This window comes from Oryzias latipes, chromosome 6 (assembly GCF_002234675.1).
Source record: "Oryzias latipes chromosome 6, ASM223467v1".
Classification (NCBI taxonomy): domain Eukaryota; kingdom Metazoa; phylum Chordata; class Actinopteri; order Beloniformes; family Adrianichthyidae; genus Oryzias; species Oryzias latipes.
In genome coordinates, this window is record NC_019864.2 from 6,366,058 (window position 1) to 6,385,234 (window position 19,177).

The window sequence follows — 19,177 nt, forward strand, 5'->3', positions numbered from 1 at the left end:
TACCTCTTACTGGTAGGGTAACACATTTGTACAATGGCTTCAGATAGATTAGCCACTATGAGCAGCTGAAGAAACCAATGTGTTTGGAGCTCTGCATTGTCACTGTATCAGGGATGTCTCCTTCATTCCCATCTTTTCTTTTGGTGAATGATGGGAGGAGCCCAGACCCAGTCAGAAGTAGATTTTCTTTTTCCTTTTTTTCTATTTTGAGAATAAAACATTGTCTTTTGTACCCTCCCACTATCTACAGAAACAGACGCACACACCAACACACAAGGCAGATCACATGACCAGGGATAACGAAGGAAAAACAGCAACGAAAAAAAGAAACGAGATTTGGGCCTCAGTGCTCTGAGCTCTTCAATGGAAACCACATGTAGCGCAGTGGGAGGGGGCAGAGGTGTGTGTCTGGATGTGTGTGTGTGTGGGGGGGGGAGTGCTGTGGTGACTAAAACTCCAGCCTCAGAGTGAGAGAGGAGGTAGTCCCTCCAAGCTTTGCTGACATTCCCGAGCGCTGCAGGGGATTGAACAGTGTGAAGAACAGTAGATTAACTGTGAGGGGGTTCCTTCAACCCGCGCTCTGTCACACACTTCTTTACAGCACGGCACGGCTTCTGGACAGAAAGCAAACCTCTGTGTTCACTTGGGGTGGAAGAGAAAAAGAAGAAAGCTGATCAAGAAAGCAAGAAGAGGATCTGCTAGAAGAAAGCAACAAACATGTCCAACGCTCTGCTTAGGAGAAACTCCAGCAAACAGGGTCTGCAGAACCTCATGAGGTGTGTGATCGGGTTTCTCCTCTTTCTGCTGCTGTCTCTGTTTGTTCTGTCCTGTCACCCAAAAAAGCAAATCTGGTTAATATTTAAACGGCACAGTTCAGGCTCAGACTGAGGTGCTTCAAAGCAGTTTGTTTTCCTTTTCTTAAATGACTTTTTAAAATGTGTGTGTGGAAAACTTTTTGTCTCACCGGCAGGAAACTGGGAAGGTTTTCAGTTTAGACAGTCATTGTTTGTGGCGTAAACACCGCTGTCTAAATGGGGCAAAAAGGATTACTGGAAACATTTTGGGTCATGTGAGGATTTAGGCTTTTCCAATGACCTCAGTTTATCTCTCATTGTTTCTTTATAACAAAGAAATAATCCACTGATCAGTATCTTCCTTTTGAAAGACAGAACTTACCAAATTCGAGGTGGCAAAGGTTTTTTTTTTTTTTGTCATTTTTGGTGGAGGCAGAGCAGCAGTAAAGAAAAAGGCATGGCCAATGCTGAGACTCCTCTGTTAAGCTGCAGAGGAAAGAACTGTTTTTGCCTGGTGTCAGAGGTGAAAGGCTCACTCCGTCCACCCTTTGTTTCCTGGACATCCTGGAGGGAGTCTCTTCAACACAGAACCCAGCCAACTGTTACTATTACTGCTATGAAATCATAGGATAGCATGGGACAAATGCTAATGGTGTGCATCATTTGAGCCAGTTGTCTTTGGTAATTCTTTAGCAATGTCCTCACTTCAAGCTTGCTCTCTTGTTTTTTCTTGTACTTTGCTTTTACATAGTTTTAGGACCTCTCAAGAAGTTCTTCACTGACCCCCCATTCTGGTATTTAATAAATACATTTTCAGTGCGGCTGCACATGCATAAAGATAATAAAGATGACCAATTGTGAAGTTTTTAGGATCTTGGTGGTAGAAAACATTGAAAAAAACAAAGAAAAGTTCCTGAATAAAGTTACACGGGTTCGGATAGCCAGATTGATAAATATAGAAAATTATTTGGAACTATGAATTTCAAGAGACCAATGTTTCATCAAAACAAACAGTTCTTCTCATGACTTTTCATGAAGTAATTGTTATCTGACGGTTTTAAATGCATGCACAGCAGGCAGGGCAACAGTTTGAAAAAAAGAGTATTTAAAAGGAAAGAATTTAAGCATTTTTGAGTATGTTTCTAATATTTGGAAGATATCTTTGGTTAACCTCTTAATTAATATCAAGAGGTGAGAGTTATTTGTGGTTAGTTTGACTTTGTAAGCCCTGTTAGTTTGCACTCAGCCCATGGACTTCTGGCTGGTGGTGTATTTGACTGAATCATGAACATTTCCAGGTTCATTGTGGTTTTAAAAAGTGTGACTGACCAGCAAAAACCACAGCGGTATTTAAGTTTACAAGAAGTGTAGCAGTTAAAAAATATACATTTAAAATAAAATGAAACAATTCTCTTTGGAATTTTTGTATTTCTTTTTTTATTTTCGAACAAGAACCAAAAACAAAAGCAAGATATCCCAAAATGAGAACGGTTAAAGTTAACAAAAAGCCTTTAGATGGAGCTAAAAGCTGATCAACTCCAAGCCCCCCTTTTTATTTAGCCTAAAATAAATAGACATAGAGGTCTTTAGATCTATATCCACAGTAATACAGGACAGTTAAATAAGATATTTGTACATATCCACACAAAGTACATGCAAAAGTATTTTTATCTATAACATCTTATTTTACTAGTTTCTCCATATTTATTCATTTTATCGCCCTATAAGTGCTTTTAATGTATGTATGGTTTAACAATTTTTGATGTCTTCCCTACAATTATTTCATAACTACCCCCCCCCCCCCGTGTGGAGACGCATTGGAGTTTAGTGTTTGTTCCAACAGGTGGTGTGATGAATATGTTTGCTCCTATTTGATATTTGGATCATTTGAAAGTAATCTGAAAAGTTTCACATGAGGAAATCTCGTAGCCTGTGTCTGTCTGAAGAACTCAATGAGGTAAAAATGTATTGCATAGACTTTTTCCAAGAAAGAAAACGACATTTTGTCACACGATAAGCTGCAGGTTTTTCAAAAAAGAAAAAAAAAGGAAGTGAACAGCTGGTTGGGAGAATGGAAGCATTGTATCACAAAGCATGTGGGACCATTATAAAACCTATCAGAATATCTTCCTCAATCGACTGAGTTCAGTCTATCGGGTCTATTTCAGGTGTGACAAACAATGATGCTTCTTGTGCTTAACATAATGCTACCAGGAGACCTGGTTCCCCTTTTTGAAAAATGTCTTGCGCCCCCCCTGCCAAGTACACTGGTCTGGTACAATATGTTATCAGAGTTGTCAAGTCCCCACGGTTCAGTGCAGTTTGGCCCAAATTCAGCTTAAAATTTGCTTCTCATCCATCATTGTCACTTTGTGAAAATGTTAAACTCCTTGGGTGTTCTGGAACCCCCCCCCCCCCCCCAACATTGCTGCAGTTAAGATGAAGCTCCTCCTCCTCCTCAGGACAACAGTTTGAATGCTTGTGGTCTTAGATGGACAGTGCTCTTCCTCGCAGTGTGCCTGGGGATTTTCCCTTAACATAGTGTTTCACTAAACAGTGATGCATGAATTTGTCAGAGGTGAAGGTTGCACACAGATTTATGAGCTTGGGGGGTGTTCAGGTGCCTCTGAATGTGGTTACTACACATCCTGGACCTGGATAACAGCTGGAGGAGGTGGCATGTCTCTGGGACTCAGCTCGCTCACCAGACATCTCCAGCCTGACGGGGCAGACGGCATGAATGACATCACACCAGGTGTTTACCCAAGCTGCTCCACATCTATGTCGAAATCTTGGATGCATACAAGGGTTCAGGCTCTAGCGGAAACAGCTCTTCTTCTTTTGGGGGGATTTCTCGTCTATCTTTCTGTGGACATTAAATATTTCCACGTTTCTGACCTCATTTGGAATTTTCTTGTCATGGGAGAAAGCTGCAGCAGCTGCTCTGACAGCACACACACTTTTCAGGTTCAGACTGCACTAAAACAGTTCTGGTGTTTTCTGATTTCTCGGCATTCCAGCCCTCCGCATGGATTTGGACACGTGACTGCAGACAGAAGAGACTCAACCTTTTGTTTTTGAGAGGGGGTGCAGTTGATCTGGGGGTCAGAGCAAGCATGCAACAGTTCCAATCTGTTTTTGATCACATCCATGTGGGAGACAAATACCCCCTTAAGATGGCCTGGTTGGCCCCTTGACAGGGATATCAGCCAGGAGCCAAACCTGCCCCAAGATGGCTGTGACCTCCGACCCCTGAATCCCCCACAGAGGGAGGGGTTACCCTAGTGTTTACAATACAGAAAGATAAGAGATGCAAGAATGTTTCTGGGGAGGTAGGGCAGGCTTAGCTGTTAGGTGACGAGCCTCCGACCCCCAATCCTTCACTCAAGAGATCGCCGTCATCTATAAGATGGAGAGAAGGTAAACAATTGGGGTTTCATGTTTCCAGGGGCCACATTTCTAATATCTTTGATCTCTCTGACCAACATGTGAAGTTCTAAGCAGTCAAGCAGAGCATCAGGAAGGTTCTTTTGAAGGAAACACCAGACGCTTCAAGCCTTGAAAAGGCTGCATCCCTCTGGTTGAACCCCCCCACCTGCACCCTAAGGTGGTTGGGATAAGCTCCAGCAACTGTGACCTTGGAATAGGCAGGAAGAGAAGATGAATGGAAAAATGATCAAACTGCAGTGACTGAAAGCAGTGTGACGAGTAGATGTGGGTGCTGCGAGAAACAATCTTCTTTCTCTTTCGGCTTTTCCCATCAGGGGTCGCCACAGCGAATCATCCTTTTCCACCTCACTCTATCATGAACATCTTCTACCCTAACGTTAGCCAACTTCATGTCCTCTGTTAAGACATCCATATATCTCCTCTTTGGCCGTCCTCTTGCCCTCCGGCCAGGCAGCTCCATCTCCAACATCCTTCTACCAATATATCCACTATCCCTCCTCTGAACATGTCCAAACCATCTCAGTCTGGCTTCTCTGACTTTGTCGCTAACACAGGCAACGTGAGCCGTCCCTCTGATGTACTCGTTCCTTATCCTGTCTAACCTGGTCACTCCTAAGGAGAACCTCAACATCTTCATCTCCGCTACCTCCATCTCAGCCTCTTGTCTCTGTCTCACTGCTACCGTCTGTAACCCATAGAGCAGAGCTGGTCTCACCACTGTCTTGTACACCTTTCCTTTGAGTCTTGCTGGCACTCTTCTGTCACACAACACTCCTGACACTTTCCTCCAACCGCTCCAACCTGCCTGCACTCGCCTCTTCACCTCTTTTCCACAATCCCCATCACACTGAACTGTTGACCCCAAGTACTTAAACTCCTGCACCTTCTTCACCTCAGTCCCCTGTAACCTAACGCTTCTACCTTGATCCCTCTCGTTCAGACACATGTATTCTGTCTTACTACGACTGACCTTCATACCTCTTCTTTCCAGAGCAAACCTCCACCTCTCTAGCTGTTCCTCCACCTGCTCTCTACTCTCACTGCAAGTTACAATGTCATCCGCAAACATCATTGTCCAGGGAGATTCCTGTCTTACCTCGTCTGTCAGCCTGTCCATCAGCATAGCAAACAAAAAAGGACTCAAAGCTGATCCTTGGTGTAGTCCCACCTCCACCTTGAACTCCTCTGTCTGACCTACAGCACATCTCACCACCGTCATACTTCTCTCATACATGTCCTGAACTACTCTGACATACTTCTCTGCCACTCCAGACGACCTCATACAGTACCACAGCTCCTCCCTCGGCACCCTGTCATACGCCTTCTCTAAATCTACGAACACACAATGCAGCTCCTTCTGACCTTCTCTGTACTTTTCCATCAACATTCTCAAAGCAAAAATGGCATCAGTGGTGCTCTTACGGGGCATGAAACCATACTGCTGCTCACAAATCTCCACCTTCTTCCTAAGCCTGGCTTCCACTACTCTTTCCCACAGCTTCATTGTGTGGCTCATCAACTTTATTCCTCTATAGTTGCTGCAGTTCTGCGTGTCACCCTTGTTCTTAAAGATCGGGACCAGAACGCTTCTCCTCCATTCCTCAGGCATCTTCTCACTCTCTAAAATCCTATTGAACAACCTTGTTAGAAATTCCACTGCTGTCTCTCCTAAGCACTTCCATACCTCCACAGGTACGTCATCAGGACCAACGGCCTTTCCGCTCTTCATCCTTTTCAGAGCCTTCCTAACCTCATCCTTTCCAATCTCTGCTACTTCCTGCTCCACAACAACCACATCTTCCTCCCTTCTTTCCCTGTCATTTTCCTCGTTCATCAGCTCCTCAAAATACTCCTTCCATCTTTTCTGTACACTCTCTTGGGTTGTTAGCACCTTTCCATCTCTGTCCTTAATCGCCCTTATCTGTTGCACGTCCTTCCCATCCCTGTCTCTCTGTCTGGCTAGCCTGTACAAGTCCTTCTCTCCTTCCTTTGTGTCTAACCTGTCATAAAGCTCATCGTAAGCTTTCTGTTTGGCCTTTGCCACCTCTCTCTTCACTCTACGCTGCGCTTCCTTGTACTCCTGTCTACCTTCCTCAGTCCTTTCTACATCCCACTTCCTTTTAGCCAACCTCTTCCTCTGGACGCATTCCTGTACTTCCTCATTCCACCACCAAGTCTCTTTACCGTCTTTCCTCTTTCCAGATGACACACCTAGCACCTTCCTACCTGTTTCCCTGATAATCTCTGCTGTAGTTTCCCAGTCATCTGGAAGTTCATCCTGACCACCCAGGACCTGCCTCAACTTCTGCCTAAATTCCTCACAAGTTTTTTTCATTCTGTAGCTTCCACCACTTGGTCTTCTTTTCTGTTTTCCCTATCTTCTTCTTCCTGACCTCCAGAGTCATCTTACACACCACCATGCGGTGCTGTCTGGCTACACTCTCTCCTACCACCACTTTGCAGTCATTAACCTCTCTCAAATGACCTCGTCTACATAGGATGTAGTCCACCTGAGTACTCCTACCTCCACTTCTGTATGTCACTCTATGTTCCTCTCTCTTCTGGAAGTAAGTGTTGACTACAGCCATTTCCATCCTCTTCGCAAAGTCCACCACCATCTGTCCCTCCAGATTCCTTTCCTTCACACCAAACCTGCCCATCACCTCCTCATCACCTCTGTTGCCCTCACCAACATGCCCATTAAAGTCTGCTCCAATAACAACTCTCTCTCCTCTGGGGATACTCTCTATGACCTCATCCAACTCATTCCAGAATCTCTCCTTCACTTCTAACTCACAGCCAACCTGTGGCGCATACCCACTGACTACATTCACCATCACCCCTTCAATTTCTAACTTTAGGCTCATCATCCTGTCTGAGACTCTTTTCACCTCTAGAACACTGTTTACAAACTCCCCCTTCAGAATCACTCCTACCCCGTTTCTCTTCCCAACACCATGATAGAATAGTTTGTATCCTCCTCCAATACTACGTGCCTTGCTGCCCTTCCACCTTGTCTCCTGCACACACAGTACATCTACCTTCCTTCTCTCCATCATGTCTGCCAGCTCTCTGCCTTTCCCTGTCATTGTGCCAACGTTAAGAGTCCCTATTCTCAAACCTATGTTCCTGCCTTTTCCCTTCTCTCTCTGGCAACGGACCCTTCTGCCTCCCCTCTTTCTTCGACCAACAGTAGTGAAATTTCCACCGACACCCTGTAGGTTAACAGCATCGGTGGCGGTCGTTGTTAACCCGGGCCTCGACCGATCCGGTATGTCTAAAGTGTTGCGAGAAACAATGTGAGTCCCATTTGTTACCAAAATAAGAGACTGAGCTTGTTTTACTTTGAACTGAGACTCGTGACGTCCGCTGAGCAGCCGCTCATGCACTGTCTGTCCTCACAGAGACCATGGAAAGCGTTCTAGCCGAAGCCTTTTCACCGGACTGTAACTGTTCTTGGCCGACATTTGTTCACACCACAGTTGGGATTCTTCTCTGTGCCGAAAGGCCCCATCAGGTTTGTGTGTGGAGTTCTGATTCAAACTGCTATATCATCCCGTCTACAATTTGATTTTCTGCCAGTATGAAGAAACAGAAGGGACATCACAATGAAAACATATTACAGTGGGACTTCCTGATCTGTGCTGGAGGGAGGTGCTGAGTGGCTCGTCACAGCGCTCAGATGATGGAATAATCACTTTCTGGGAAGTCTTGTTTTGTGTGTCAGCATGACTCAGTGCCCTTCACCGTCTTGACTTGTTCAAGCAAAACAGTGACTTCACCTCTCAAGTGTCTTCCCACCTTCCCCTTCTGCACCGCAGAGGCTGGCAGGCTTTCAGGCTGAAAATGAACCATGTTATCATTTGTCATTCAGCTCAATCACCCCTGGCTGACAGCATGTGTGCTCACCAAAGAGCAGCTGGGGATTTAGGACTTTTAACTCTTCCTCCTGATGACAAATCCTTCTCTCATTCTTGTTCCGGTTAAATATTCCAGGACAACAAACTCAAACCTGAACAAGTGGAGACAGAGAGACTAACAATATATGAGGCTCAGTGGTTCTGTTGAAAGGCGCCACAGGCTTTATTAGTGAGAGAGAGATTGATGCTGTGTTGCTGGTTGAATGCGATACTGGAGAGCACTGATATCTTTGTGTCACAGGTCTGCTAGAGACCACTTCTGACTCCAAAACAAAAACACCTAACAGACAGACCAGGGTTTGAATGCAGATACAATTTTTACCCAATGGATTACTCTGGATGAGTTTTAGGTTTTATTGTAAGAAAAAATGACTTGTTTATTCTATGTGTTGATGAAAAATTAATTAGGGCTTTGTTTCTTGACCTTCCTTCAATGATTTGTTGTAATTTTAGACAAAGCAGATTTTGTAGTAAAGGCCCTAAAAGAAGAAAAAAAATATCATGAAGTTGTAACAAATAAGTAAATATCAGAATGAGTGACAGCAGTAAAAATAATAAAACACGGATGTGAAAAAATGGCATAAAAGCGCAAGACTTTTTTAGTTCAAACAAAAAAAGCACTGTCATGTCAATCTCGCCTCTTGAACTTTTCACTTTGGCACAATCTCTTGATCAAAAGACGATAAAAAACAAAATGAAATCGCTAAAGATATGAACAAAAATATGTTTGTGAAGAAACTTTGAGGCATGTAAAGAGATTTATCAAAATATTCATAACTTCATTAGGACTTCTCAGTGCATCAGATTTTCATGGGTGTCAGAACTCCAGTGATTGACATTTTGAGATCAAAAAGTGTCTACAAAATTCAATTTTGACACTGAAAGAATTGCGCTCTGCTAAGCATCTAGCTTCACTGCAGTATCCATCATTAACTGAGTCAGAACTAAAGCAAGATTAGAGACAGAAATGAATGTCAGTCTGCAGCAGTGAAACTTTGAAGTGGGGATTTCCTGTGTCAGTCTCTTACGCAGGAATTTTGCCCCCCTCGCCTCCTCAGCAAGGCTTCAGTTTACTGATATATCTCCTTTTGCAGCTTTGGGAAAAGCTATGGTGGACACTGGAATTGGGTTGAACACTGGGTTTTGACCAGCAGAGTGTTTTTTCAGCTTCACTGCCATTGTTTGGCTGCTTTGTTTCAGCTGGTTGTCCTGCTGCAGGACTCAGTTTGGACAGAGCCTTAGCTGTAAGACATCACATCTGACTGAAAAACTGCAATCCAACAGCCCATATCATAACCCTTCCTTTACCATGCTTTTGAGCTGAGGAGTTTTGGGGTTATTAATCAATCTGCTTTATTAGGGGCCAAGATCACAAGAATATCATGCGTAATTCAAAAGGTCTCTGATGTTATTTAAATCCAACCATGAATGAGCTGGTTCTGTCCAGCCTGTAGGAGGTAAAAGCCGGAAGCAGTTCTCTGAAATAAGACCTCTGTCATTAGTCGTGGTTACATGGGCAAAATATCCTGATCGGATCAATGGTCGGATTAAAATCCAACCGTGCACATGGGCCCAGAAAACCTTTTTCCGATTAGAACAAACGTTCACACGGTCACACTTTCGGTCGGAATAAATCATTTGGCCATGCGCAGTAGTGTTGAAAATACCGGAAAAAGGAAATGAGTCCCACAGTAAACAAACCTTTGCTGTCATATAAATTTATGCAGCAGCTCGGTAATATACGAGACGATCTTCTAAACTTTTTTTTATTAATGTTATGAACATTATGAAGCGCCTGTTCGCTCATCATTTTATATTTAATCCGTGTGTTTGGTGCTTTTTTTTGTGGAAGAACGGAGCTCTCAGGAGAGGGAGGCTAACATGCGCTAACAACATTAGCCTTGTTTGATAAATCCATGCGGGAAATGCCGCAATCTGCATCTTGGCTGCACGTAAATATGTGGGAATAACATCAGCATTTATTTTGCCGGGACACGACTATAAACACAAATCCACGTGATTGTTTGAACGGTTTCTAAGGACTGAGCGGCATTCTGCTTCGAAAATTTTGCACACCGCCCCAAAGCCGCTGTGGGTGAGCTGGAAGTCTGAACTCTGCTCAGAGACACACGGTTCTCCTGACAGCAGCTAACCCAGACCGGCAGGACAGATTGGAGTCACACAAACAACAAAACGCACACGTAACAAAGCATCCTCCCCTCCCTTTGCCCCTCCGCAGAGCAGCTGGTCGGTCCGGCATGCGCTCCAAAGCTTTCTCTGGAGCGAAACACCATCTATGCTTGACGTAAAACCAGAGCAGTAGTGACACACGATTGGAATGAACAACGATCGGTATAACCCACCTATCTCGATCGGAAAGAAATTTTGATCCAAACAAGTCTGATCGGGGCAGACTATTCCGAACGGCGTGTTTACATGACATCTTCCTTCCGATCAGGCGTTCATTCCGATTACTTTTGTCCATGTAAACGCAGCTAATGTGATTGAGATGGTAAGTAGATGGCTTTTGTTCTGGGCTCTGAGTCTTTCAAACTCTTCTCCGAGTCTAAATGTGATTTTTTTTTTTTTTGGTCAAGTTCTCTAGAGCTGAATTCTCCAGTACCTTTTCTTCTGGTTACCAATGTCTTCATCATTTAACTGAAGGGAGTCTGACTATGGGAGCATTTACATGTTGAACAGCAGAGGTCAAGGAATCAAACCTTGAGGCGCTATGTGACGTTTTTTTTTAAGCATTGCTTTAATGGCAACTGAATGAATGTTTGTGTGAAAAAGAAATGACATGGTGACAACCTAAGTACTCACAAAATGTAAGTAAAGTAAAGTAAGCAAATGTTTGTTTCCATAGCACCTTCCTCAGACAAAAATCAAAAAGTGCTACACAACAGTAAAAAAAACAAAAAATTACAGCCAGGGGTGTTTAACATTTCCAGTTAATTCTTAATAAATATAAAAGCTTGTTCTTCTGTTTCGGATTTTCATTTAACATGAATGCCAGTTACAGTAGCAAAAAAAAAAAAAAAAGAAACAAAAGAGTTTAAAAGGTCCAGCAGAGTTAGTGTGGGAGTCCTGATACTGAGGTGTGTGAACCCCCACCCACACCCCCCAGCTTCTGTTACAATGGCCCATCTCTCTAAACTGGGAAACTGCATTTGTGACAGTTTCATGAGCTGCAGCTCGTCTGTGTCAACTAAATACATTTACTTTTCACACCTGAACACGTACATGTTTGCCCCTAATGTTGATTTATCACCTCATGAGACTCTTTGTGACTGCTTTTGCTCAAGGGCACTTTGTCAGCCGTTAAAAAAGGACACATTCAACTAGACAGCCTGTTCAGTCTTGAAACAAATTTCAATTTTCTGAAAAAACTTCCTTTGCTCTGCCACGAAGAGAAGAATTTGTCATTTTATCGGTAACCTTTTCTTGGCAAAGTCCAGACAGTTTCTTTGGCAAAATAAAAAAAACACGGAGGAGGAGGAGACTTGATGTAATCTCAGTTTTTCCGAATCTCTCTACTGGAGAAGAATCATTCAGCCAAAGCAGATGTTTGAGCTGCTGCCAAGTATGACGGAATCCTGCTGTGTAATGAAAGGGCAGAGCAGTTCAGCTCCGACCGTCCACACGTCAACACCTGACCAACCCACACTACGGCAACCCCAACAGCTTTTATAAACTCATACAAGGTTTGTGGTGTCAGTCATAATTACAGTTTTACTGCAACACAGGAATCCATTCCCACCTGCATTACCTCAGATGTTTTGGGTAAAAAGCCACAGCTGTAGGCATGTTTGGTTACCTGTGCACACTTAGATCTCAGTTTGGTAACTCTTAGCTGAGGGATTAGAAAATGAGGATTCGGTTGTTTGACGTCACACTCGTCAGCTGGAGTCAAGTTTGTACCAGAGCCCAGCTTTCATCTGAATGCAGACATTCGGTGACCTTTAGGGTCTCAAGGGAACATGAAGGACAACACCAGTGATCCTCCTCACAATTGCTGCCTTGGATCACATAAATATTGACTGTATGAGTTGTTCAGGTACTGCGTCTGAAATATAGAATTAGAGATGATCTCTGTTACCCTTGTAATCAGAGCTTTCTTTCTTTCTTTCTTTCTTTGTGGTGCTCACATCATTTGTTTTCTTTGGTTTGCTTCCAGTTTTTGTTCTCTGGGCCATCCAATTCCATTCTGACTGAACCAACTCTGGTGCATATGAATCAAAACAACCAGTGGAAATGCTCCCTGACCGTACAAGCGTTTCAACCCATTCAAGATCACAGAACTTTACATCGGTCAAGATCAGGAATGGTCAGGGCCTGAATACTGACCGCTGCTAATCTCCTGCTCTCACGGCTTCAGGAACAGAGTCTCCTCACCTTCAGTTCCTTTTTTTTCCAGCCTGAGTTTGGTGGCACACCGAGCAGATGTGCATCCAGGTGTGCTCAGGCTCACAACCACCATCTTTCCTCTCATTTCATTTAACTTTTTCTCTTGTGTCTCTGGCTTTGACAGAGAAATGAAACTGTGCACAAAGAGAGGATGCTGGTCAATATGAAGCAGTTTTTCTGTCGACTGGTTGCTTTCAGACCCATGACTCCTTGTTTGTAATGTACAGGTACAGGTGGATCTGTGGCTGGTGGTAGCTTCCACTTCTATGTCAGCTCACGCCTTCTGAATAAATTAACGTTTAGAGAAAGACTACAGGTCCTTGGAAAGGCAGAGACAACACTCCCTCCCTTTCTTCTTCTTGGGTGACTTTCTTCCCCTAACACAAAAACTAAAGGGCACAAGGTTTTCAGTTGAAGGAGCTAATGCTGTATGAGTGAATTTAAAGAACCCAGAATTGAAAGTTGAGAAGATAGAAGACCTTCAACCCAATAAACACTTAGAGGGTTGCTGCATCTGTCTTCTTTTTATACTGCTTTTCAAGATCAGTACAGCAGGAGGAACAGATGGAGTCTAAGCAGGGTTAGTGATAAATCTGAGGCCAAATCTTAGTAACTCAATACTTCAGTAGACCTTTGAGTTTATTGACCCGCTGGCCTATGAGATGCCCCTTTGAGACAGGAATGAGATGAGCACTAACTCAATTTAAAGAAGACAAAGAGGGGATCTGTGCTGCCTTCATAGCCGTCAGAATACTTGCTCTAGAGGAGAAGAACAGGTACACAGACCAGGTGCAGTGTTTGAATTATGAGCAGAGCAAAATTTTAGTATGTATACAACAATCTATAGAATAAGTTTAAATATAAGTAATAACAAAAAGAAAGAACCAGCATTAAGGTGAAGTGTCCAACAGACACAATTAAACTAACCTAGTTTTGAATCTATTGTTTAGAACTGACAGGAATGATGTCAGAGAACCAAATCATCTGAGTCAGCTGTTTTTCTGCTCATTCGGATTACTCCTCTGTCTAGCATTAGAGCATTCGGTGATTCATGATTCAGCACGAAGACTAGATCTGTTTGAGTGATTCAGGAGTCTGCCTGCTCCCACAGCAATTAATCAAGATCCCATAAAAGTACATGACAACGATGTCACCCATCTCATTCAACTGTCAGGAGTCTCACTTTAGAAATTCCCCATGTTCTTCGCAGCAGCAGTAGTTAGAAAAGTGCAAATATGGCTCACTTTCTGTTCTTTGGCTTCACCAAAGAGCTTTGGATCCTCAAGAAAGATACATCAACAACAGCAATGACTTGTTTTAGAAGAAAGGGGTTCCCGCATTCCACGCCCCAGTTTTATGCTCAGAGGGGTCAAAAACCCAGATCATGACAGAGGAAGCTCCCTGCAAGGATTTCCAATGGTCTGTCACAGGAAATAGTAGTAGTTTTTTGAACCCATCTGGTATATGAAAACAACATGAAACAACATTTACAGCCAGCAAAAAAACTGAGATCGCAGCCCTAAAATGAGAGATTTGAGTAATAAAGAAACCAAAAGTTTGTCTGGAGTTTGAAAGAATTAAGAAGTTACATTCTATAGTGTATATTTCACCACTGCTGTAAATAAGTCTGATCAGTCATTTTTATTCCTCCCACACAAAAACATCAAAGTTAAAATACTAATGAAGCAGTCTTTAAAAAGACGATTGGGTGAGATAACTGAAGCCTCACATTACATGGTTGATGCTCACCTGTTTCCTTCTCTCTCATTTCAATAACTGTTCAAAATCAGATGATCATGACCAAACCTTCCTGATCCACTGAGGAACAGCAGACTAAATAAGCTTTATCTTTGTTACTTCCATGCAGCTTTGACAGCTGCTGTCTCTCTGTGATCAACAGGTTTGTGCACCTCAGATCTAACGTTTGTCTTTGTCTCCTCGGTCATAACTTTGTGATTCTCACAAGAGGCCCGAGCGTGCGGCTCAACGGCTTCTCCAACAGCTGTCAGTGTTTCTCCACTGATGCTGATGTTCCTCAACATCTGTACGTCTGAGAGATGGCTGTAAGCACAGAGGATGTGTCCTCTGTGGCTGTTAGTGGATTATTGAAGCTTGTGGGATAAAGCCTGCATGATTTTCTTCTGCTTTAAGAGGGAGGTTGGATGTGAAGTCTCCTTATTTAGGCTTTTGGTCCTCTAAACTTTGTATTAGTGACAGAATAAAGTCGCAGTGAACTTTGTGCACCTGCCCTCCTTCAGTGAGATCTGTCCTGTCTTATCCAGACTGACTGCTCAGAGGAGCATCGAGGACGCTGAAGAGGTGGAGAGAGAGCGCCGTCGAAGAGCCCGGGAGGCTTTACACCGAAGAAGCAGTGGCTCCACCCCTGGAGAATCATCCCCCGACAGCGAGGTGTTAGCAGGAGAGAACAGGTGATTGATGAAAGACAGAAAAGATTGAGTTTGGTTTTTTTGTCACACTGCCAATAATTACAATTTGCGCATTGTCCAAGTAAAAAGTTTCAGTCTTTCGTGATGCATGACTGATATAAGTAAATACAGGTTTTAGCCTTCATTCATCATTGTGCTCAGATGCCCGTCTTGGCTGACGGGTCTTTACCTAAATTTGGTTTTGAGCTGTTTGGAATTTTTGGTCAGTTGAGACTCACACAGTTCATGCATTTTTATAGTTAATATGCAATTATAAAGTCTTGTGAGATGTAGATGCAAATTTGTGCTTTTCCATGACATGTCATGCATGTACCACAGATATATAACTTTTATATATAATCAGGTTAAAATTCTGTAATTGATGGATGTGTCACTAATGAATAGCATAAACTGTGCAATAATCATGCACGGTTCATGGTTGGCGTATTGTGTGATGGGTATATAAATCGGCCGATCTTTCACTCATCCAGCAATCTATACCAAGTGGGAGTCTCCTGCTTCCCCTGTATGGCTTGTCCAGGCGGTGGGGCGGTGTCCCGCACCGTGAGGAACGCGGCCGGGTTCGACTCTGGACGCACGCCGGGCCCTTCTTGCTCTCTTTTCAAATAAAAAAACAAAACAGCGCGAGGGCCCGTGGCAGGTGCTGACCATGGCGATGTGATTTCTGCTCAGTGCTCTGAATGTCAAAGTGAAGAAAATCAATGAAGCGTGGGTTTGCATGTTCTTTGCCTGGTTTATTTTTACTTCTTCCATGGTCTTAACATGGTTCATTTTTGATACATCTATGAAAATGTAATGTAAAGACCACATCTTTTTTCACTTTTTCATATGTAACCAGTATTCATCTGTGCAATAAGCACACATTGTACGTAATGGCTGTGTGACACGGCCTTTAGTCAGCATATTCACCCTCCATCTAATTTAGGACTTGAATGCCTCCATAGCTCCAGCACAGGCTGATAACCAAACACAGCAAAACAGTCGACAAATGTTCCTTAGAAAAAACGAGACTTTCTGTCAACATCTTATTTATCCTCTTGTTTGTCCCAAAATGTTACAATTTGAAGAAATTTCAGAAAAGGTCAACTCACTCCATCAGTGCTTTCTTGCTTCAACAGCAGCTTTTCTCCGCTTTACTGTTGGGTTAGATTCCTGTTTTTATCTAAACTGCTTGTGAAAGATGAATAGGGTCAGAAGCTTAGCTGCATGCGTCACAGGTCAGAACACACTGGAGGTTATCCTTCAGACATGTAGGAGTAAAATACTAAAAAAAAAAAAAACATATAGAGACCTGGAAGTTGTGCTTGTTATCTAAACAAAATCCTGATGTGAAATGCTAACTCTGCACCATTGTTGTCTAATCTCTGCTAAACAAAGAAATTGAAATGTGTGTCTGTCTGTTTTAAGACTGTAAAATAGACAGGTTGCTGTATCAAGATTAGAGGGAAAGTTCATCCTGCTGTCGTCTTGAACAATTGTGAAAATAAGGTAAAACCTTTCAGGGGACTACACAAAAAATAAATAAAACTTTTGTTGGTGGCTTAACTAGGTAACAGAAAAATGTAACCATTACAAAACAACGACCAGACCATAAACCTCATGCAGCTGTAAAAACAACACCACGCATTTTTCAAAAGCTGGGTCCAATGTCTGAGAAGCTTTTCCTGTTCTAATTATTGATATTTCAGAAACACTGACAATGAATAAAACTCTGAGGAACTGTCAACTGCTTGGTTGAAACAGCTGAAAGCAAGATCCAGGAGAGGATCTCCACCGCATGGAAGCTATTCAGCTAAACATGTGGAAATCAGTTTTGGACCCCCCCCGATCCTTAAAACCCAACACCCGAATGTGGGTAAATTCCCTCTGCATGAAACACTTGGAATGTGGATTAATCACTGTGAGAGCGATCACGTCATTGACTAAATGCTCTGAAGGTCGCTGACTTCATGTGCAGACAATCTGTTTTACTAAGGATAGCAACCATGTTTCTGGCCCCCCCACACACACCCTTCCTACCTCACCATATGCTTGTGGATTTCTGCATTTACTAACTATTTCACGAGGGGGGGGCAGCTATCCTCTGCCTCCTTATTACACAATGTTCAAAGAATGTGAAAAGGGAGACACTGGAACAAATCCAAGTCTGCTACATCTCAAATGTGTTTCACTGCACCCTTTCACTAAAACTAAAAGAAACAAAACATAAATGCCTTCTTCCTTCCTGAGCAGATGCTTAATTGCAAAGATTTCCACAGACAGAGTCACAGCTGTGACCCCAAATTCTCTCAGAATGATCATTTGAAGACAGTCCAGGCAGGGTAACCATCTAGTTAACCAGGATTGTTCCTTTTTGTTAGCTTTCAGAGAAGCCAAACTAACTTTAATTACTTTGGATCAGAGGGGCAATTGGCAGGAGAGACAGGTGGATTTGTTCGTGTGAGACAGAGAAACAGAGATGTGCAGCAGGTTAGGATGGTCAAGGACATAGATGGAAATGTGTTGACAGGTTGTACAAATGGGATGGAAAAATGGAAGGAGAACTTTGAAGATCTGATGAGTATAGAAAATGTTGGAGATAACAGATAACTGTTGAGTAGTGAGAAGTAGCAAAGATCAGTAAGGATGAAGTGAGGAAGGGTTATGGGTCTAAAGGAAGTCCAAAGAGGAGGTTCTTGGATGTAGAGAAGTAGGACATGACAGCGGTTGGTGTGAGGAGGATGCAGGAGGTGACGCTCAGAGTTGTTTTTTTGCCATTTTGTCCAACAACCGGTTGTGATTCCTATTTCACATCAGCATTATTTCCATGCACTTCCTTGCATTTTGGGCCAAGGACGAATTTAAAATGTATAGTGGTTTAGCGTGGCTCCCAGACAGACTGACACAAGAGACACAACCAACACAATGGCACATGCTTTTTTTCTTTCACACACAGTTAATTCACGCACTCTTCTCACCTTTACGTGTAAATTAACTCTGCATGTCCTATTCTAGACAAATGCTCTGTGACTTTAGTGTCAAAGTTATCTTCTTTTAGTTTTAGGCCCTAAGGTGAAAACTTTACCATGTCATCATGTTCCTAAATAGAGGAAATATAAAACTTTTGTTCAGTTACAAAGATTTCGAATCTAAAATTTTAAAGTTCTCCATTTATTATCCTGCAGTATTTTTTCAGCAGATGTTATTTGCACATACACTATATTGCCAAAAGTATTGGCTCCCCCATCCAAACAATCAGAATAAGGTGTCCTAATCACTTGGTCTGGCCCTTTAAAATCAAGCCCTCAGGCATGCAGACTGTTTTCACAAACATTTGTGAAAGAATGGGCTGCTCTCAGGAGCTCAGTGGACTGTGGATGGTTGCTGAAGGTGAGACTCTAGTTATTGCCCAGAGCCTTACACATTTCACACAACACACATGAGGTGAACTGGGGGCCACGGTCTGACACAATGTCCTCCAGAAAGCCATAGTGTCGGAACACGTGGTTGATCAGTTGATCCGCCGTTTCCTGAGCTGTGGGCAACTTAGGCAGAGGAATCAACCGGTATGACTTGGAAAAGCAATCAATAACTGAGAGGATGGTAATGTTACCTCGTGAACAAGATAGATCAGTGATGAAATCCATGTGTGACCAGGGCTGTCGTGGTATGAGCAGTGGATGCAGGAGGCGGCCGGAAGCTGTCAAGACGACTTAGCCATTTGGCAGGATGCACATCGGGTTTCGTACTGGGCTATGTCAGCCTGCAGCATGGGCCACTTGAAGGAATTTGCAATTAAGGCTTGTGTGTTGGCCATACCTGGGTGTCTGGCTGCAGGTAAGTTGTGCACAAGTTGGAGAACCCGTTGCCTGTGAGACTGGGGAATGTACACCCTATCGGCCGGACAGGATGGTGGTGGAGCCTCTGTGGCATTGATTTCAGACAACTCCGTCATTATGTACCACTATACAGGAGCTAACATCAGTGATAAGGGCACATCGGGTTCAAGTCCGAGAGCAGACGTGTTATATAAACGAGACAGCGCATCAGCCTTTCTGTTCTTGAACCCTAGGTGATATGTGATCTGGAAGTGAAAGTGTCTGCCGTGGGTTCAAGCAAACCTTATGTACTCCAGGTTCTTGTGGTCAGTTTAGAACCAGGAGGGGTTGAGCCGACCCTT

At 43.2% G+C, this 19,177-nt stretch overlaps 1 protein-coding gene across 2 annotated transcripts in view; it reads left to right on the forward strand.

The window, feature by feature from the left end:
- The first annotated feature begins 461 nt into the window (after positions 1-461).
- LOC101170922 (non-muscle caldesmon) overlaps positions 462-19,177 on the forward strand; it is a 44,302-nt gene continuing 25,586 nt past the window's right edge. The window contains exons 1-2 of one of the 2 annotated variants that reach the window (XM_011475750.3): positions 462-776; positions 14,854-15,000. In XM_011475750.3, coding sequence (XP_011474052.1) covers positions 718-776; positions 14,854-15,000 — 206 coding nt within the window. In that variant the 5' untranslated portion in view covers positions 462-717. The remainder of the gene's footprint in view (positions 777-14,853; positions 15,001-19,177) is intronic. The other variant, XM_011475749.3, reaches the window with a different exon arrangement.